Genomic DNA, 19,670 nt, shown 5'->3' with positions numbered 1-19,670 from the left:
ATTGTACTGGAGTTGTTAGCCAGTGTAATTAGGCAAGAAAAATTTTAAAAGGCATTCTGATGCAAGGAAAATGTTAAAACTCTGTTTGTACATATCATCTTACAGACTGAAAATCCTAGGAATCCACTTTTAAAACTGACTAAAACTAATATTAAATGATTTTAACTAAATATATAAATATTACTATTAATCTAAATATAAAACTACTACACTATTAAAACTAATAATAATAAACATTCAGTAAGATTGCAGGGTATAAGATCAAGACACAAAACCCAGTAGTTTTTCTATACAGCTGTAGTGAACAAACCAAAAATGAAATTTAAAAACAATTGCATTTACAATAGCATCAATAAGAATAAAATATTTATGAATATATATTACAAAAGCAGTGTAAAATTTATTCTCTGAAAACTGCAAAACATTGCTGAAGCAATTAAAGGAGACCTCAGTAAATGGAACAAATCTCTATCAGAATCCTAGGTAACCTCTCTGTACAAACTGCAAAGCTGACTCTAAAATTCGCATGGAATCACAAGGGTCCCAGAACAGCCATAACCATCTTGGAAAAGGACGAAGTTGAAGGCCTTTCACTTCCTAATTTCAAACTTACCGCCAAACAGTGGTAGTCGAGGTAATGTGGGATTGGCCTGAAGACAGACATGTAGACCAGCGGAGGAGAATAGATTCCCGAAGTAAACCCGTGTGTCTGTGCCAGCTGCTTCCCAGCAAGAGTGTCAGGACTTCTGAATGGAAGTGAGGGCAGTCTGTTCAACAGTCGGTGCTGGGACTACTGATTATCCACACACAAAAGGGTGAAATTTGACCCTACCTCACACCACATACAAAAATTAATTCAATCTGGATTGAAGATCTAGATGTAAGAGCTTAAACTGTGAAACTCAGAAGAAAATATAGGGGTACATCTTCATATCCTTGGATTTGGCAGTGGATTTCTAGATATAAAGCAATGAAAGAAAAAATAGATAAAATGGACATCATCAAAATTAAAAACTGTGCCTCCAGGGATACTATGAAGAAAATGAAAAGATAACCCACAGTATGGGAGATATAATTGAAAGTCACGTATCTCCTAAGAGACTTGTGTGTAAAATAAATTAAAACATCTTACAACTTAATAATAAAGACAAATAGCCAAATTAAGAAATGGACAAAGAATACAAATAGAAATTTCTACTAATACAGATGGCCAACGGGCACATGAGAAGGCGCCCAGCCTCATTCTTCATCAGGGAGACGCAAGTCAAAGCACACTGAAAGGTCACTTCACGCGCACCAGGATGGCGATAATCCAAAGTCAACACGTGCTGCTGAGGGTGTGGAGAAGGGGCGTCCTCGTGCACTGCTGGTGGGAATGTGGAAGAGTGCAGCTGCTGTGGAGAACAGCTTAACAGTTCCTTGAAAGTTAAACATAGAGTCACCACAGGACCCAGCGATGTCACTCCTAGGTATATGCTCAAGAGAAATGAAAACATACGTCCACACGAAAGTTGTACTGGAATATTTACAGCAGCACGATTCATAAAAGCTGACGAATGGGAACACCCCAAATACCCATCAACTGATAAGCGGATAAACAAATTGTGGTCTATCAGACAGTGGAATATTATTCACCTGTAAAAAGGAATGAAGTACTGAAACATGCTACAACATGGTGAACTTTAAGAACATTATATGAGGCAAAGTAGTCTAGTCACCAAAGACCACATGTGATATGACTCCATTTATATGAAATGCCAGTAGGAAAATACAGAGACAAAGTAGACCAGTGGCTGCTTAGAGCTGGGGGCTGGAGGGCTGGGGGCCCAGAGCATGGTAGCTGTCAGGGGTGGGGCTCCACCTGGAGTGACGAGAATGCTCTAAGATGACTGCGGTGATGGTTGCGCACCTGTGAACGTACTAAAAGCCACTGGACTGTGCACTTTAAATGGGTGTGTTGGATGGGACGTGAGTTATGTCTCAACGAAGTTGTTCGGAAGAGTCCCAGCGCTCCAGCAAACAGACACGCCCTGTGGTCATTTCTGTTTCCTGTGAAAGAGGTGGTCTGGGAGCCTGTGGCCCCGTCAGATCCACTTTTAAGTTCTGCTTTATCGTCACCTCTAGCGGAAGCACCTCCCTGGTGCCACGTAGACTTCATGGCAGACACTTTGGTGCCGCCACACAGAGCTGGTTTTCTGGCCCGTGACCTAGTCCCCACTGCAGCAGGGGGTGGCCCTGGGAGCCAGGGTTGGGGGCACAGTGGTGGGGAGGAAGGAGGGGCTCCTACTTTCTCGGCCAGCAGGTGTTTCTTTGTGAGGTTCCTGCATCTCAAGGGGTGGTGGGAAAGTGGAGGTTAGGCAACCTTTCTGGGGGGGATGATAAACTGTTCACAGACAGGAAGGCAGAGGGACGCGGCTGAGCCTCAGGCTCGCTGCCCTCTGCCCGTAGCCACCCGTGGCCGGAAAGCAGAGCCGAGTCTCCACTCCAGAGAGGGGCGTGAGCTGGGCAAGGCCAGAGAGAACCTGGTGCTGCCTGGTGGCCTTTTAGCGGCATGGTGAGGGGACACAGAGCTGGGGTCAATGGCGCAGAGGCAGGGTGGCCAGGAGGTTGCATATGGGAGGGCAAGGATGCAGGAGCAGAGGGAGGCTGTGGACTGACTCTCAGACGCCTCCAGCGCCGAGCCCCACCCTGACCCCTTGGACCTGCTCTGGGGCTGCCGAGGACTTGGGGCCCCACCTGCTCTGCCTGCCGGGCCAGGGGTGGGCTTACCGCAGGACGGTGGTTGGGGTGGGGGCAGCCAGCATCACAGCGGGCCCACGGAGGCTAACGTGGGTCTCTCTTGGTGCAGTGGAGTTGGCCCCCAGTCTCCGGCTGAAGAGGAAGAGCCCCAGCCTGCCCAAGGGGCTGGACTTGGAGGATCAGGAGCTGTAAGTGGCTGGCTGAGGGTGGCAGTGGGCTGCACGGAGCTGCTGGGCCTGTCCCGAGCTCCCCTGCCCGGGACAGCATCTGTCTTGAGAGTCCTGGCCCTGCTTGTGGGTGGTGGGCTCGAGCCACGACGGGGGTGGCAGGTGGGGGTTGCTAGGCACACTGGTGAAGTGGCCTGGGCTCCTCCCGGCAGGTCAGCTCAGGGCTCCACGTCCCCGGGGGTGGCTGGGTGGGGTTTGAGCCCAGGCTCTGCTTCTCGAAGACATCCCCCGTCACAGTGGACATGCTGCCCTGTGCCCTCACACCTCTCCTCCCGCTCCACTGCCGGCCCCTCTGTGGGGGCATGGCTCTGCACCCACCCTGCTATTCTGGAACAGTCTCTACATGCCCGGGCGCCTTGTTACCCCGTGGGCATCCTGGATGGCACCCACCCAGGAAACCCTGCTGGATGGGGAGTGGGTGTTGGGTGGGGCGGGCAGGGGTCCTCCCGGGGCAGGTGGGCCAGGCTCACCCACAGCCCCACGGCAGGCCTGCTCAGAGCCTGCTCCTCCCACTGCAGACTCTGGCCGCAGTGGAAGAACCTCCCCCACCTCCCCTGCCGCGGTGACCTGAGGGTCCCTGAACAGTATGGTGTGGCCTCCTGCCCAGTCCGCCCGAGGGGACTTGAGGTCTTCTGTCCGGCTGTGAGCATCCGCCCGGTGCCGGTGGCCCGGTGCAGAGGACGGCCGGGCAGGCCGTGGGGCTCAGGGCGGTCGGGCCCTGAGGCCCGGCACCCCCTGACTGCCCGCCGGGCCTCCTGCAGGATCCCCTTCTTCAAGTTCTGCTGCCAGTGCGGCCGCTCGGTCGGGGTTTGCCTCTCGCCCTGCACCCGCTGCTACGGGGTCCTGACCTGCGGCAAGCACTGCAGGACCAGAGCCTGGGCCGACTTCCACAGGAGGGCCTGCGGCGCCCTGACGGCCATCCGTGAGTCCAGGGCTGGGCGGGCGGGCGGGCCTGGGGCCTGCTGCTCCTGGGACGCAGGCACCGGCCTGCAGGGTAGCAGACGGGGGCGCCCCGTCATCCCCGAGATCTCTCCATTCAGGCCGCTGGGCAGGATTCCCAGGGGCGGCACAGTGGGATTCCATGGCCGGCCTGTTGTGGGAACAGGGAGGGCGCCGTGTGCTGGTGGCCTCCGGGTGGTGGGACATGACACCGGGGGAGGGGCTGCTCCGCTGGACACCTGGGGGTTCCCCTGACCCAGGAGGGCCCAGGCAGACACTGGTTCCCCCGGACCACAGGGCGTTTCTGAGAGGCTCTCCCTAGCCTGCCCCCTCAGGTGTCTCCTGCAGCAGGGGTCGGCCGCTAGAGACACCTCCCCTCCCGCCCTCCCCTCCCCTCTCCTGGGTGAGACGGGGAGGAGCTGAGGGCCTGTGGGCAGGGACTCGGCATCAGACCCCGGGGGGCTCTGGGCGTGGCCGGTGACCAGCCAGGCTGTGTGCAGGGCTGTGGCGGGACTTGGCCCCTCCGCCGGGCCCTGTTGGGGACCAGGGAAATGCACTCAGTTCTTGTGGTACACCCCTGCCTGTGCACCCTCCCCTCCATGGGGCTCTGGTCAGCCGTGCTGCAGGGGAAGCCGGGGCCTGGGGAGCACACGACCTGGCCGCAAGGGGCACGTGGGCTCAGAGCCTGTCTCCTGCGGTGGCCTGAGCCCCACCTCCTGGGGGATGGCCAGACCCCTCACCTCCTCCTTCCCGCCAGTTCCTTGTCCAGAGGCCCACCTGGAGGACGCGTGCTGGAGGGTGGAAGGATCTCCGTAAAGGAGCAGCGCGGTGCCGAGGCTGGGGAGGGCGGGGCTGCCCCCGTTCTCACCTGCTGGCACCTGCACCTTGGGGTCACATCTGAGCTGCTGGCCCCGAGGACACTAACTCGGGGCGTCTGCACCTGCAGGGCGCTGCATAGCAATGTCTCCCTCCGGACCCCAAAATAAAGTGGCCCCACTGGGGGCGTTTTGGACCCTCTGCCCCTGCCTGGGCTGGCGCAGAGCTTCTGAGGGCCTCCACATTCACACTTGTGATCTCCAGGGCCCACCTTGGTCCTCGGCTTTCTGTAAGGAGAGGAGGGAGGCCGGATGGATGAGGGTCAGGACTGGAGCACAATCTAGAGATTACTGCCTGAAGGTCACGCCCGTGAGTCTGGGGCGCATTTGGGGGCTTCCCAGGAACCCACAGCCCCTGCTCTCCGTCCCCTGCTCGAAAGGGATGGGCCGGCGCCCCACGTTCCTTCCCGCAGGCTCCAGGCTCACTGCTGGCGTCCAGGACGTTCATTTCTTCCACGTACATTTACTGAGTGCATGGCGGGGGGCACTGTGGGGGGCCTGTGCATGTGGAAATCGCCCATCACTGAGATGGAGAAGGAACTAGAGGCTAACCGGGAGCCACGCCATGGCACAAGGAGGGTGGGCCTGCCAGTGGGGGGGGTCTGCTTTCCTGGGGGGGGGCAGGAAGGGGTGATGAGGATAAGGGCTGGAGACCACATCTTCAGAGCAAGGAGATGGTGGGTGCTTCCAGGAAGGAGGCGGTAGAAGGGGGTCTTGATGCTGAGAGCAGAGTGGTGGGGGGCGGGGTAGGGGGAAAGGAAGTGGGGGCTGGAGCCCTGCAGGTCAGGACCCCAACCGGGCAGGCTTTCTGCTGGGAGGGCGGCCGGCCTGCCACCGTGCTCTGCCTGATTTCCTTAGTCTCTTGTCGAAGCTGGGGCTCCCTGTGCGGGAAGTTCGCTGGGAGCTGGTCCTGGGTGATGGTCCCCTGAGGGGCTGAGGCAGGTGTGGGGGCAGGGGAGAAAGGCCCCTGTGCGCTGCTCTGGAGCCGGGCTGGCTTCTCAGGGGGCTTCCCCGGGAGGCTGAGGACTCAGGCTTCGTCCCAGCACCAGCCTAGTTCTGCCTGCAGTCCAGCCCCAGGGGACTCACGCCCTGGCTGCGGGGGGCCTTCCTGGGGAGGGGAGGCCGGGGCAGAGACCCCAAGAAGAGGTGGGGGCGCCTCCACTGCATCTGTCATGAAGGAAAACCTTCCTCGAGAGGACTTCTCACTTTGTGGTGGAAGAGGGACTACACACACACAAGGAACGCTGCGTGGCCATTGTCCCAGCACCCAGCAGTCACCGCGGTGGGCGCTCTGCCGTGTGTCCTTCCAGTCCCTGTGTGTCTGTGCAAACGCACACACCACACACTGCGCACACGCATTTCTAAAGAGGGGGCAGGACTGTATTCTAAACTAGGCCATGAACATCTTTCTACACTAAATGTTTTTCTGCAACGTAATTTTCCTCAAATGAAAATGGGTTTATTTTTTATTCTGGTTATATGTGCAATATATGCTTACTTTAAACGCCCCAAGATGAAGTCAGTGTGAAACACCCCAGTCTGCTTGAGGATAAATATCCTGGACACATCTTTAGGTTTTAATCTGCACATATGTGCACACACATGCGTGTACGGCTCTGAGCCCCTTGTGCACACGTGTGCTTTTTCACGCACCGCGTATTTATTTATTGTGGGGAGGGCGGTAATTAGGTTTACTTAGTTTTAGAAGAGGGGCTGGGGATTGAGCCCAGGACTTTGTACAAGCTGAGCACGCGCTGTGTCTCTGAGCTGCTCCCTCCCCGCCACTGTGTACTTATTTTAATTAGAACAGGCTAATGGTGAGACCTCAGCCTGTCCTCTAGGGCACCGTGTGTGGCACAGGAGCCCCAGCAGGTCTGCCGATGCCCCTGGGCCGGGTGTTTGGGTTCACTGTTCACTCCTGAAAGGATGCTGCATATTTGGCTAAATTCACAGAGGTTAACTTTTCACTTTTTCAGTTTTGCATTTGCAGTGTACCCCCTGGGAGGTCACCGCGTGTCTCCCTGCACTGCGCCTCACCAGTCACAGTGCTGGCGGTGTCCGCCGTCCCGTCCCCTGGGGACTCGCGCACAAGTCCGAGCAGCCTCCCTTCCACGCAGTGACCCCACATTTGTCTGTCCTCTCGCCATCTTATCACTGGAGCCGCCTGGTCTCCCCGACTTGTGAGGACTCCCTCTAAAGCACCTCCCCTCTCTCCTGCCTGCCGTGGAAAGGGCCTTCTCCCGAGCCGAACTTGGCCATGTGGACTTTTTACTCTGTTGTCCACTCCAGCTGCCCTGCCCTCCAGGCCCTGAGGCGTCCCCCAGATGGGATCACACAAGGATATGCACAGATTTAAAAGACGACTTTCTTGCATTACGATTTTACCTGCAATCTTATCATCAGCCTAGAATTAATTTTTGTGGGGGGCCCGCGGGCCAGCCAGCTGGCGCTTTCCCCGCAGGGCAGGCGGAGGTGGAGTATCCACTTCTGGCTGCCGCCCGTGTGCACGTGGTCCTGGATGCCCGGGCTGCGGGCTCGACCTGCCCCTGGGACTGCCCCTCCCGGGCCCTTTCCCCTCTGAGACACACTGGCTTTGTACTCAACTCAGATGGATTGTAAACTGTTTGTCAGGTTCAAGAGTATCTTGTTGGGACTTTGTAATTATTTTCAATGTTTAGTTTGGGGGACAGTTGGCATCTTTCGTGTGTGGTTTTCTAGGCAACGATACATTACGGTTGAGTCTGACAGTTTCCTTTACTCAGGAATCACCGTCAACGGCTTTCACACCTCATCCAGTCTTCTGAAGGTCCACTCAGTGTCGCCTTCTAAGTACGGCCCAACACGGCCACTTCCAGAGACTCTCTCCCTCCCCGCGGCCACCCGGGCTCCAGGGTGGCCAGAGGCTCCAGCTGTGCTGCTCCATCCCCGCAGCCCTTCCAGGGCCTTGCTGCTCTGGCCCCGCCTCCCGCCCCCACCGCCCACCAGCCGGGTGCATGGCTCCAGCCCTCCCCTAACTGTGGCTCATCCCTCCCCCCGCCCCCAGGTGGGTGCTGCGGTGTCCACCCCTCTCTGGGTCGACACATGCACTGAGTGCTTACCCGGGCCCCCAGAACACCTTCGAACACCAGGGAATGGGTCCCTGCCCTGTGGAGGCCTACACTCTGGATGGGAGAGCTCCTGTGTGGAGAAGGGCCCTTGCTGCCGTCGCCCCGGGGGCAGGAACTGTGTTCACGGCAGAACCGCAGCTGCTACCGCAGTGCCTGAGTGCCATCCGGGGTGGGGGTGGGGGCACCCAGCCGGCAGGTCCCACGGGCTCGTCTCACGCGTGCCAGGCAATTCCGTGATCTCTGCCCACACTGTCAATGAGACGGGCTGTCCGCTCGTCCCCGGCTGTCGGGGCTGTCGGGGCTGTCGGCTCCGGGCTCTGCAGAGCGATGCCCGAGTCCATCCCCTCCCGGTGTCCGGGGGCCCGTCCCCGCTCACCGCTCACCGGCTGGCACTGCAGCCACGGATTTCTTAAAAGGACCCGCGGCGTCCCACGTGACGGTTGTTGCACTGAAGTTAGCTGTTCCAGCGTAAACCTGTACCTTTCCGTGGGCTCCACCCCAGCTGGCTGATCATCGATTCAGTGCATGCTGTGCCTTTGTGTATTTTTACTTAGTGGCAAGTCCGGACCAGCCCCTTCATCCTCACCGTGCTCAGGCCGCAGACCCGGCCCTGTCCTCTCCGTCCCTCTCTCCCTGGAACATCCCGCTCATCAGGAGGTCCGGCTGCGTCCGTCTTCAGATCAGATGGGAACCCGCCGCCCCTCCTCTTGCCCTTGGTGGTCGCTCGGTGTCTGGGGCGGGTGTGCCTCCTCGGTCCCTACTCTGTGCCAAGCTCTGGACCAAGGCTGTAGGGAGGCTGGCTCAGCCTGATTCGTGGTGGGTCCTCAGTGCTGGCCGTTCCCCTCCCTCCCACCTGCTGTCCACGGGGACTGGTCAGAGCGGGGATGCAGCCACGCCAACGGCCACTCCCTCAGGTCCCGAGGGCCTCAGGCAACCGTTCAGGTTTTCAGACTCAGGGACAGTGCAGGCTCTTAGCTGTCCCTGAGGTCAGCTCTCCCCTTGACAGACCAGGCACTTTCTGCTCAAAGCAGTGAAGGGCCTGGCACTGCCAGCTTGTGTGGAATCAAAGGGGTCTCCTGGGTCACCTGTCCTTGGACTCTTGCAAAGCAAAGCTCCCTCCCCGGAAAGTTCTGTGATGTTGGTGACCCGCTCCCCCCACCCCTGCCTGCTTCTGTTCCCTGAGCAGGAGGATGTGCCCCAAAGCCCCACCTCTCCTCTTCCCGGCCAGCATGCGTGCTGACCTCCAGTGCCTCGGCTCTGAGAACTCGGAGTTCTGGTCACTTAGGCCCCACTGCAGGGTGGGGGTCCCAGCAGGCCAGGGAGGCCCTGTGCCCAGGCCCCACTCCAGGCCCCACCTGTCTTCCCACCGGCTTGGACCTAGAGGAACTGAGGGCTCCTCCTCGGCGGGCCCACCCCCACATGGGAGGTCACGGCCTCGCTGGGACCGTCAGAGGGGAATGTGCCAGGTCGCCGGGGCAGGAGCTCAGGGCCGCTGTGCTGGGGTGTGTGGGGCCAAGACCACGAGTGGGCAGGGTGAGGTCGGGGGGACTGGGTGCAGGGGTTCCCAGTAGAAGCCCTGGTGGGCACCTGAGTGAGGTGGGGCTGCCGAGATGTCACATCAGCTCAGGGAAGACAGGGCAGAGCCCTCAAGGTAGACGCCGGCAGCCGTGGGTGGCCGCGGGGGTTGGGAGACTGACCTTGGGGGTGGGGGGGGCCTCAGGGCCACATCCTGTGAGTCTGGAGAAGCTGGGGGAAGGGCTGAGAAGGGGCCACCCCCAGAAGCAGAGAGGGGAAGCCAGGGGTGGAATTTTCTTCTGCTTCATTCAGCGGTGGCGGGGTGTGTGTGTGTGTGTGTGTCTGTGTGTGTCTGTGTGTGTGTGTGTGTGTCTGTGTGTGTGTTTAGAGGCGTAACTGCCCGCTAGCTGGAGGGCTGGGTTCCCCAGGGCTGTCTAGCCAGGCAGCTTTGAGGGGTCAGTTTGCTGAGGGTAGTCCAAGACCAGCCCCCCGCCCCCCGCCGTCTCCCCAGCCTCGCCACTCCCACCCTCCACTGGTCAGAGACTGTGCCCAGGTGGCCACCTGGCTCACGCTGTCCCGTGTGACCCTCCCTCCCGTCGTCCCACCCCTCCAGTCTCCTCTCAGTCACCCACCTGGACTCTGGGGTCCTCTCTCAGGCTGGGAAAGAGACGACCTGCTGCCTGCCTAGCCCGAGGCCACACCAGGGTCAGTTGAGGTGGGGCAGGTGGAGGGCAGGATGGCAGAGGTGTGCCAGGGTGACCATGGGTGACTTCGGAGCAAGGGTGGAAGAGCAGCAGGTTGGGGGGCAGTGGGAAAAGGACCAGGGAGCAAGTGTGGGAGGTGGAAGGAGTGGGTGGAGGGGCCCCACTTAGAGCAGGGAAGCCCATGGGGGCTGGGGAACAGGCTCGGAGAGGATGCTTCTGAGGGAAGCCTACGTCCTCAGGGCAGAGGGGAGGGCCGGAGCCCGGGAGAAGGGCGGCAGTCTGGTTGCTGCCACCTCTCTGGGGAGAACAGGCAATGGCCTGAGGGGTGGCCTGGTAGGGGCAGGGGAGCCTAGAGAGGACACGGCCAGGAAGCTGGGAGCAGGCAGTGTCCAGGAGCCCGAGAGGGGCACAGCCAGGCAGGAGGCCTCGGGATGGGGAAGGGGCGGTGACGGTGGGCGGGACAAAGGGACTGGAATTCACAGCGCCGGTTCTGCCCAGGAGCCAGTGTTCTGTGTTCTCTGGGGAGGCAGGTGGGGGAGGGGCGGCCAGGGCGGGCCCCAGGAAGGATGCAGAAAACTCGGTGCCTGAAGCTGCAGGTTTCAATCCAGGCCACAGAGCAGGCAGGCCCCTCGGCTCATCCTTGGGGCCAGGGGAGCTGGGCGCCCCCCCCCAACCCCGCGCTGTCCCTCCTCCGCAGGGTCTGGAGCCGGCGTGAGCCTGGAGGGGCTTCCTGCACAGGCTGGGGCTCCCAGCTCAGTTTTGGCTGTGGTTTGTGCTCTTGTCTTTTTGTGCCCCCACCCCGAGTTTCAAGGCCCTATAAAACCTGGATCTGACCTGGTGCAACACTGGAAATTTTTTTAAATTTTGTTTTTTGGGACTTTCTTGATTACTGATTTACTTTCATTACTAGCAATCAGTCTGCTCAGATTTTCTGTTTCTCCCTGATTCAGTCTTGGAAGGTTGTCTGTTCCTAGGAGTTTAGCCACGTCCTCTGCGCCGTCTGGCTTGGTGTGTAACTGCCGTGTTCTCTTATGCTCATCTGTATGTCTGCGACGTAGATCGTAACATCTCTTCTTTTGTTTCTAAATTTTTTTTTAATTTGGGTTTGCTCTTTTTTTTTTCCCCCTGATGAGTCTGGCTAAAAGTTTATCATTGTGTTTATCTTTTCAAAAACTAGCTTCCATTTTTATTGATTTTTTTTGGTCTCTACTTCCCTTATTCCAGTCTGGTCTCTGTTACAGCCTCCCTCCCACTGGTGTTGGCCTTTGGGCTTCTTTTTCTAGTCTCCTGGCGGACAGTTGGACCGTTTGTTGAGAGCTTTCTGGTTTCTTGCCGTTGGCCGCGTCACTGTCAACCCCCTCCCCCCCCAACCAAGGGCTGCCTTGGCTGCGTCTGTCCCGGGGGCTTTTGAGACGTGTGTCTCTGTTCACGTCAGTCCCAGGTGCTTTCTGTTCTCCTCTTTGATTTCTCCCTAGACTCGTGTTTGTAAGAGCTGCATGCTGTTTATCCTCTGCAAGCTTGTGCTTCTTCCCAGTTTTCTTCCCACAACTGGTCGCTAGTTTCATACCATTGTGGTCAGGAAGGATGCTTGATAGGACTTCAGTCTCCATGCATTTGCTGGGACGTCTTCTGTGTGGCCTAGCATGTGCTCCATCCTGGAGAGGGTTCCGCGTGCATGTGAGCAGAACGTGTGTTCTGCTGCTCTGGATGGCATGTTCTGGAGAGATCTCTGCATCCCTCTGGTCTAATGCGTCGTTTAAGGCCAGTGTTTCCTTGTTGCTTTTCTGCCCGTCAACCTAGTGGGGTGTTCAGATCCTCTACTGTTACTGCATTGGTGCCAGTTTCTCCCTTTATGTCTTACTATTCGCTTACACATTTGGGAGCTCCAACATTAGGCGCATAGATGCTAATAAATGTTACAGCCTCTTCTTGGATTAGTCACTTTATCGCTGTGCAGTGCCCTTCTTTGTCTTTTGCTGGAGCCTTTGCTGTAAATTCCGTGTTGTCTGGCATGAGTGTTACCGCCCCAGCTTTCTTTTTGTTTCCGTTTGCATGGAACATTGTTTTCCTTTCTTTCACTTTCGGTCGTGTGCTCTTTATTTCTGAAGTGAGTCTCCTGTCGGCAGCATGTGGACAGGCCTTTTTTCCCATCCATTCAGCCATGCGGTGGCCCTTCATTGAAGCGGTGACGCCATCTGCACAGAGAGTGGCTGTTGGGAGCTATGTGCTCATTCCATTTTGCTACTGTTTTCTGGTTGCTTTTGTTCTTCTTTGTTCTTTCTGCAGTCCCTCTCCTGCCCCTTGGTCTGACGACTTTCTGTAATGTTACGTTTGGGTTCCTCTCTCTTTCGTGTGTGTGTATCTGCTGTAGGTTTTGGTTTGTGGTTCCATGAGACTCATATTTATGTGTCTCTGTGTATCTGTGACTGTGTTTATCTCCATCTCTGGGTGTCTGCATGTCTCTGTATCTGTCTATCCATCATCTGATTTGTTTTAAATTGAGTCATTAAGACCGAATGCATTCTGACATTTTTATCCCCTACTCCATGTTCTGTGTTTTTGACGCCATAGCTTACACCTGTACGTGTGTCTCTTAATGCTTTATTGCATTACAGCTAACTCTGTGCCTTCTGCCCCTGAACCTCCATGCTGGCCTCACTTCCCGTGGCCGACCCACCGCCTTTGCTGCGTGTCTGCCTTTACCAGCATGGCTTTCTTCCTTCGTGTGTTTTCTTGTTACTCGTTACTTTTACTTTTGCTTTTGCTCAGAGAGGATCCTTTACCATCTCTTGTAAGGCTGGTTTGCTTGTAGCAAACCTTTAGTTTTTGCTTGCCTGGGAAGCCCTCTCTCTCCTTCAGCTCTGAGTGACAGTCTTCTGGGTGGAGTGCCCCTGGCGGCAGGCTCTTCCCTCTAGCACTGCAAATGCACGGGGCCGCCGCCTCCTGCCCCCGGAGCTCCTGCCGCCAAGTCAGCTGACAGCTTTACAGGGTTCCCTTGTTTGTGGCTCTTGCTGCCTTTTAAAGATTTTTCTTTTTTTTTCTTTTTAAAATTCTTTATCTCTACTTTTTGCCATTTTAATTATGCTGTGTTTCGGTGTGTGTCTCTCTGGGTTCACCTTGTTTGGGACCCTCTGTGACTCCTGTAGCCGGTATCTTTTCCTTCTTCCGCTCAGGGAAGTTTTCAACCACTATTTCATCAAGTACATTTTCTGCCCCTTTTTCTCCCTCCTCTCCTTCTGGGCCCCCTGTAATGCAAATGTTAGTATGCGTGGTGTTTCCTCAGAGGTCCCTTAAACTGTCCTCTTTTCTCCTTCCAGTTTTACTGAGGTGTAAGCAACACGAGCACTGAGCAAGTCTGAGGTGCTCGGCGTAATGGCCTGGCCGCGCACATCGCCAAGGGCTTTTCCCAAGCCCCAGCCTGTCCTCGTTTTAAACTGTGCTTTCTTTCTGCTGCTCCGGTCGGGTCGCTTCCCCTGTGTCCTCCACGGAGCTCACGGTGCTTCTGTGTAAGCTCGCCCGCTGCTCAGCCCCTCTGGCGTGGTTTTCATTTCACTGTGCTCTTCAGCTCTGATTTTTTAGAATGTCTAATTCTTTGTCGACGTTCTCACTGTGTTCCACTGTTCTTTCCCCTAGTTTGCTGAGCGTTATTCTGGACCTCTGCTCTGAACCTTTTATTAGGTAAATTACTTACCTCTGTTTCATTAGGGTTTATTATTTTTTTTGGCCTGGGGTTTTAACTTGTTCTTTTGTTTGGAACATTCCTCTGTCTCCCCATTTTGTTTGATTTTCTCTGTTTGTCTCTATGAAATTGTGCGAAACAGTCACCTCTCCTGGTCCAGAAGGCATGTCCCTGTGTGGGAGCCTCCCTTTGCCATCTGCGTGTGCCCAGGGGCTTTGGTGGGGCAGCTGGGCCTAAGTGACCATGGCCACATCTTCTGTGATGCTCTGGGGCCACCACACACGACACTTACTTTACAGACAATTCCTGTTTCCCTTTTAGCCAGCATTCTCGGGATGCTGGCTCTCGGTGGTGGGCATTTCTTGGCACATTGCAGGTTTTAAATTTGAGCTCCCATAACTGAGGATTCACTAGCCCCTCTCTCCCTGAGGGAATCACAGCCTGCCTCGTGGTGGGCGAGCTCTTCGGTGCTTTTGTATCTGCTCCTGTCGGTTGTCAGCCGAGGACCAGTGGGACTCCAGTGCTCCTGGAGATGCTCCTGCTCAGAGCCCCGGCAGCAAAGCTCTCATGGCCCCCGGCAGCCAGCAGGGGGAGCTCTCTGCTCCTTCCACAGTCCAGGCCACACGAGGCTGCCGGTTCCAGGTGCCGGCCCCACGCCTGTCCGCTCACCTTTGATGCCCTGGAGGGGATATTTCTGCATCTAGGAACCACGCACCCACTCACTGCAGACACAGAGGGCCTTTTCTTTTTTTACAGTTCATGGGACTTATCCCTCCTGTGACCTCAGGCAGCTGTTGACTTCATAAATACTTCAATTTTGCCCAGCGTTTTGATGTGTCTGACAGGAAGTGGGTTGTTTCAGCCGAGGCTACCATGCTGCTATGACTTCTTCAAAGTAAACATTTCCTACCGTTTCCTCCTGTTTCTGGCAATTTTCATGCCGGGACAGGGGTCTGAGCCCCCAGGTCAATAATGCTGTTCATCTGAGGTCTCCAGTGAGCTTCTTGCTGGTGTTTCTCTGCTTTCCCAGTGGGGTACAGAGGCGGGTTTATGCTAGACACTGTGAAGGTTCCTGTCCATGTTTTCAGGTCAAAGGAAGGAGGGAAATGTTTAGTCACTGAGGTTTCACTTTAGAGCGGGAGGTCCTGCCTGGGAAGTCCCTGCTGCGCAGAGGGTCTGCTGGGGCCTCCTGGGACCCCACCCAAGTGTCCCGCCCCCTCTCACAGACTCTGCCCCATCTCTGACGGCTCTGACATGTGACTCGCCCGTGTCTTCAGTTTCTAGGTGGGACACAGACACCCTGGTTCTAACCTTTCCATCGTTCACTAGGGACTTTGGGTTTGGGGGAGTCAGTTCTCCGTCCTGAACTTGACTAGGGCTTTGATTATAAACAGCATTTCTAGACAGAGTTGTCGTCTCTGGGTAAAGGAACGCTTAGCGTCACCCGGGGGGCGCAGAGCGAGCACTCCTGTATGCGTGCGCAAACACTGGTGTGACTCCATGCGTATGTGCATGAGTGTGTGTGCACGTGCACCGTGGGCGCCCACGCCGGCGGCTCCTTGAGGAGCTGGCTGCTGTCTGTCAGTGTGGTCGGTCAGGATGTCTGTGGCTTCCTGAATTCCCATGAGGAAGGAATGGGGACAGGAGCCAAGGAGGGGCCTCGCACTGACCGGCACCTGGCCTGGGGTGGGCAGGGCTTGGGAGCTCAAGGGTGGTCCAGGGCCAGCCCAGGGCAGGTGGGGCCCAGGGCTCCAAAGACAAGGCCGAGAGAACCCCGGGGCGGCCCCTCCCTTCCTGCTCCCGGCCCGCTGGCTGTCCTGTGCCAGGTGCCTGCATCACCTGCGCTCTCCTTCCCCCCGACAGGGAGAATGTATTCAGGTCTGCTGACAAGGAAGAAACCTTTGAAGCATCTGGGAAACGTGCCAGGCCAGAAGACCGAGACGCTTAAGCTGCCACACAGGCTGAAATGCTCGTATTCCACCTACAACCAAGAGTGAGCGTCTGGCGACCCACCTGCCCACGCAGGACTCCGTGAGCCTGAGGTTGCCGCCTGCCTGCCCAGGGAAGAAGGCCACCACCCCAGCCCTCCCCTCCTGGGAGGGGCACGGAGCCCACCCCAGGACTCACGGAGGGACAGGTGGGTGAGCATGCAGCTGCTGCTGGCAGGTGTCTGGGCCCTGCAGGAGGCCCCCCTGTGCTGGGGACCCTGCTCCTCACACTCACGGGGCCTGGGGTCCCAGCCGCTAGGCCCTAAGTGGCCACGGGTGACAGAGGCTTTGTTGAATGTTTGCCTGACAGACCAGCGTGGGCTGTGACACCCAAATAAACTGACCCGCAGTGGCTCACGCCTCTGTGTTGCAGCCTCTGTACGAGCATGCCGGCGCTGGGCCCTGTGCACGGCGCGGTGCTGGGGAGGCCGGTGCCCCGGCCGGCATGCAGGGGGCTTGGGGGCTCGACTGGGGCTGGCAGCTTCACCCAAGGATCCTGCAGGACTCAGCCTGGGGAGGCAGGGTGGCGAGGGCAGGGGTTCCTGCTCTGGTGAGCGATGCCAGGCCGGGCTCTCTCTTGCACTGTCCCAGCTGGACCATCAGGATGTCCTGCCAGGCCCAGCCTCGGGACAATGCTAGTACCCATGTTCTGGCCTCCTGGGCGTCCCTAAGGCTGCTTGGCAGGAACTGGAACCTGGAACAAGTGTGTCCAGAGCACGGGAGGGGTGGACAGCAGGGGGGCCCAGCCTGGGGCGGTACATGTACCCTGCAGCTGTGGGCCACACTGCCAGATGCCACGCGTGTCCGAGCCCCTCCCTACCTCCCAGCAGGCCCGAAGTCGCAGCCTGCTGTGCACAGCCCACAGCATGCACTCGCTGCCGGGCTGGGCAAGGGGGTCAGAGCAGCCACGCGCGGTCTCCAGCCTTTTATTCATACGAGGACTCAAAGAACACACATCGTCTACTGACAGCAGGCCTGGCCTGGCTGCGGCCTGGCCAGTGACGTGGCAGGGCCGCCCTTTCCAGAGATGCATGTGGGGCAGGGCCCGAGTGCAGGCCCCACTGGGGCTGACCACATGTCACACGGGCAGCCACTCCCCACTCTAGCCCCTGAGTCCAGCTGGTGCTCACCTGCAGAGGAGGCTCCAGGCCCAGGCCCCCACCCCAGCACTGACAGGGTGAAGAGGGGGCAGGTGTGCCTGCGGGACTGGGCTGCCTGGTGAAGTGCAGGCTCGGGGCCCTGGACCCAACACGTCCAAGGGGCCCTGACCAGCGGCCGTGGGGCCTCCCAACCCCATGAGGAGAAGCAAAGCAGCGCTAAGCAGGCTTCTTCAGGCCCCAGTGCTGGTCAGGACCACTCTCCCCGGCCCCGTGGCTCTGTGTCCCCCAGGCCCTCGAGGCCCACCCTCCCCAACCTGAGCCCCTCTCTGGCAGGGCCCCAGCCCCCTCCCCAGGGCCTGCAGAGGGGAGGGCCCAGGGGGGAGGGCCCCCAGTCCTGGGGAGGGGCCTCGAGCATCTGCATGGGCCGGAGTGCGCCCAGGTCCCAGGCTGCGGAAGGCTGCTGGGTCCTTCAGAAGCTACTTGCGAGAAGCTGAGAAAGCAGCTCTCAGAGAAAAGGGGGAAACGCTTGCAGAGTACGCGCGGCTGGAAAAGCCCTCGACTGTCCACGCTGCCTGGGCCCCCTGCAGTGCACGGGGTCAGGGAAGGGACCCAGGCGTCCCTCCAGCCTGCAGTGCTGGGTCTCGCTGGCCCTGAGCTGAAGTTTCATCAGGCACCCGTGTGGCCAGTGTTGGCAGCCATGGGTCACCTGCCACCCTGGCCTGTGCTGCCCTGAGCTGGGACCTGGCCCTGGGCCTGGGTGGGGACAGGAGGAGCTGCCGGCCCCGCGAGGACGGCCGGGACCACGGCCCAGTGCCACCGAGACGCGGCTGAGAACAGAGCCCAGAGGTGACGTGGCTGTGCGTCCAAGCAGCCTCGCAGCTGCTCTCTGGTGACGATGACATCTGGACAGACCCATCAGTGACGGTGCCTTCCTAGGGCCAGCCTCGCCAGCCAGGCTCGCCCTGATGCTGGGGGGCCCGGGGGGCCAGGGTCCGTGCAGAATCTCAAGAGGCTGTGCAAGACCCCTGACAGCGGGAGCCCTGATGCCCCCTCGGGGATTCTTGGGCACTGAGGGGTGGCCCTGCTTTCTGACACCTGGAGCCCTGAGTGCTCAGCGGGGGAGGTGGGAGGGGAAGGCACAGGCTCGCACACACGCTCCAGCGGGACTGTGCTCAGGGCTGCTTCCTCACAGGCCTCGGGGCTGCTGCCGTGAGGAGAGACGGCCACCGCATGCCCGAGGTCCCTGAAATGCATGGCTTTTGGGGGCATTGCTCCCGGCTGACCTGAGGGCCTCATACAAAACTGAAAGCAGGGCGGCCTAGGGGGCCAGCGCCACCTGCCCCGCCCCAGGACAGGCACAGAGCCCTGGTCCTTTGCTGTCCCTTCCTGTCCCGCCCCGGGGCCTCTAGGCCGAGAGTTAAATATTGTCTGTTTCGAGTTTTGGCAAAGTCAGTCCTTGGCCTCGGTCCCTGGGGCCGGGGCAGTTACCGCCACCGGGGCCTGGCTGCTGAGAGGAGCAGGGTGAGGGCGGGGAGGAGCAGGAGGGACGGGCAAGGCTGGGGGCAGCCCGCGGCCGAGGTCTTCTGGCCCTCCTGCTCCGACAGGCCGGGAAGGGCGTGGGTCAGGGTGGTCCGGGAGCTGGAATTCTTCTTGCCGACCCTCCGGCCGCAGATGTCGTCTGGGCAGCCGTCGCCGCTGCCTGAGCCACTGCCATCGTCACCTGGAGAGAACAGGAGACCGTGGCAGGCCCACCCACCTGGGGACCCCACAGGCAGCGTCTCTCCGGAGGCTTCCCCTGCTGGCAATGCCAGCTCCACCCTGACCACCGCACCCTGACCCCCTGGGTCAGCCGAGGCTGGAGGGACCTCCTGGCCAAGTCTCCACTGTGCTGGGGACAAGGGAGAGAGGGACTTGGTGACCACACTTGGGCATCAGCAGTGCCCTCAGGGCCACTGTCGGGGCCCAGGGGCTGGGAGGGCCCCTCCCTGGATGCTTCCTTCCCCAGCTGCGTGGGGCCCCGCGACACTCCTGCACCAGCCCCGTGGTCCCCATCTCTGGCCCCTAGCTCCAGCCCCCAGCACCCGCTCTCACTGGCGTCCTGGAAGTCCACGTCGTTGCCGTTGTAGGCGCTGCGCAGACGGTTGGTCATGATCTTCAGCTGCATGATCTGCTGGCGGATGGTCATGTCGGGCTTGGTGATATCAACCTCCACCTCGGGGTTGTTGATCTGGTTGGCCAGGCCGTCGCCCATCACCTCGGGGAGGTACCTGGAGGCCAGGAAGGCAGGCCCTGGGTCACTGCCCTGCTCTCGGCCAAGGGGTACTGCCCCAGCACGCCCTCCCACCCTCTCCTCCTGTCAAGGCAGTGCCAAGCCTAGGACCCCCAGTGGCCTTCAGGGGCTGATGGGAGCCCATGCAAGCACCGCAGCAGTGGGGCTTGGAGGCACCAAGCACGGGGTGTGCTGTCGGGGGTAGGTGGCCCAGGGTGAGGTTTTGGCCCTCACTGCGGCTTGTGTCCTGCTGTGTGTCCCACGTCAGGCACGGTCCTGTGCACATGGCCCTAGAGAAGGGACCTAGCCGTGACCATGGAGATGAGATGGCCTGTGGTCAACCAGGAGGCACCTACCGGCCCTTGGCCATGCCATTCCAGCAGCGGTCATCACTGGCCGTGCTCGTGGCCAGCTTCTCACTGCACAGCGTCCCTGGGAGGCTGATCCAGAAGTCCTGGGCATCTCGGAGCTGGGCCTTGGCCTCAGAGACCTGTGGGGCAGCAGTCAGGCCACCAGGCACCCCGGCTC

At 58.8% G+C, this 19,670-nt stretch overlaps 2 protein-coding genes across 7 annotated transcripts in view; one reads left to right on the top strand and one right to left on the bottom strand.

Moving 5' to 3' along the window:
• Positions 1 to 16,130, top strand: part of ANKMY1 (ankyrin repeat and MYND domain containing 1) — a 52,992-nt gene extending 36,862 nt beyond the window's left edge. For 4 of the 5 annotated variants that reach the window (XM_064485344.1, XM_064485343.1, XM_064485340.1 and 1 more), the window contains 3 exons: positions 2,849 to 2,927; positions 3,728 to 3,888; positions 15,649 to 16,130. In XM_064485344.1, the coding sequence (XP_064341414.1) occupies positions 2,849 to 2,927; positions 3,728 to 3,888; positions 15,649 to 15,782 (374 nt within the window). In that variant the 3' untranslated portion in view covers positions 15,783 to 16,130. Of the gene's footprint in view, positions 1 to 2,848; positions 2,928 to 3,727; positions 3,889 to 4,662; positions 4,925 to 15,648 lie in introns of those variants that run through there. The other variant, XM_064485342.1, reaches the window with a different exon arrangement.
• Positions 16,131 to 16,683: 553 nt separating this feature from the next.
• GPC1 (glypican 1) overlaps positions 16,684 to 19,670 on the bottom strand; it is a 29,245-nt gene continuing 26,258 nt past the window's right edge. For both annotated transcript variants that reach the window (XM_031452567.2, XM_064485345.1), the window contains exons 6-8: positions 19,499 to 19,632; positions 18,965 to 19,140; positions 16,684 to 18,593 (exon numbers count right to left, since the gene is read on the bottom strand). In XM_031452567.2, coding sequence (XP_031308427.2) covers positions 18,358 to 18,593; positions 18,965 to 19,140; positions 19,499 to 19,632 — 546 coding nt within the window. In that variant the 3' untranslated portion in view covers positions 16,684 to 18,357. The remainder of the gene's footprint in view (positions 18,594 to 18,964; positions 19,141 to 19,498; positions 19,633 to 19,670) is intronic.

This window comes from Camelus dromedarius, chromosome 4 (genome assembly GCF_036321535.1).
Source record: "Camelus dromedarius isolate mCamDro1 chromosome 4, mCamDro1.pat, whole genome shotgun sequence".
NCBI lineage: Eukaryota > Metazoa > Chordata > Mammalia > Artiodactyla > Camelidae > Camelus > Camelus dromedarius.
This window is presented reverse-complemented; position numbering and strand designations above follow the sequence as displayed.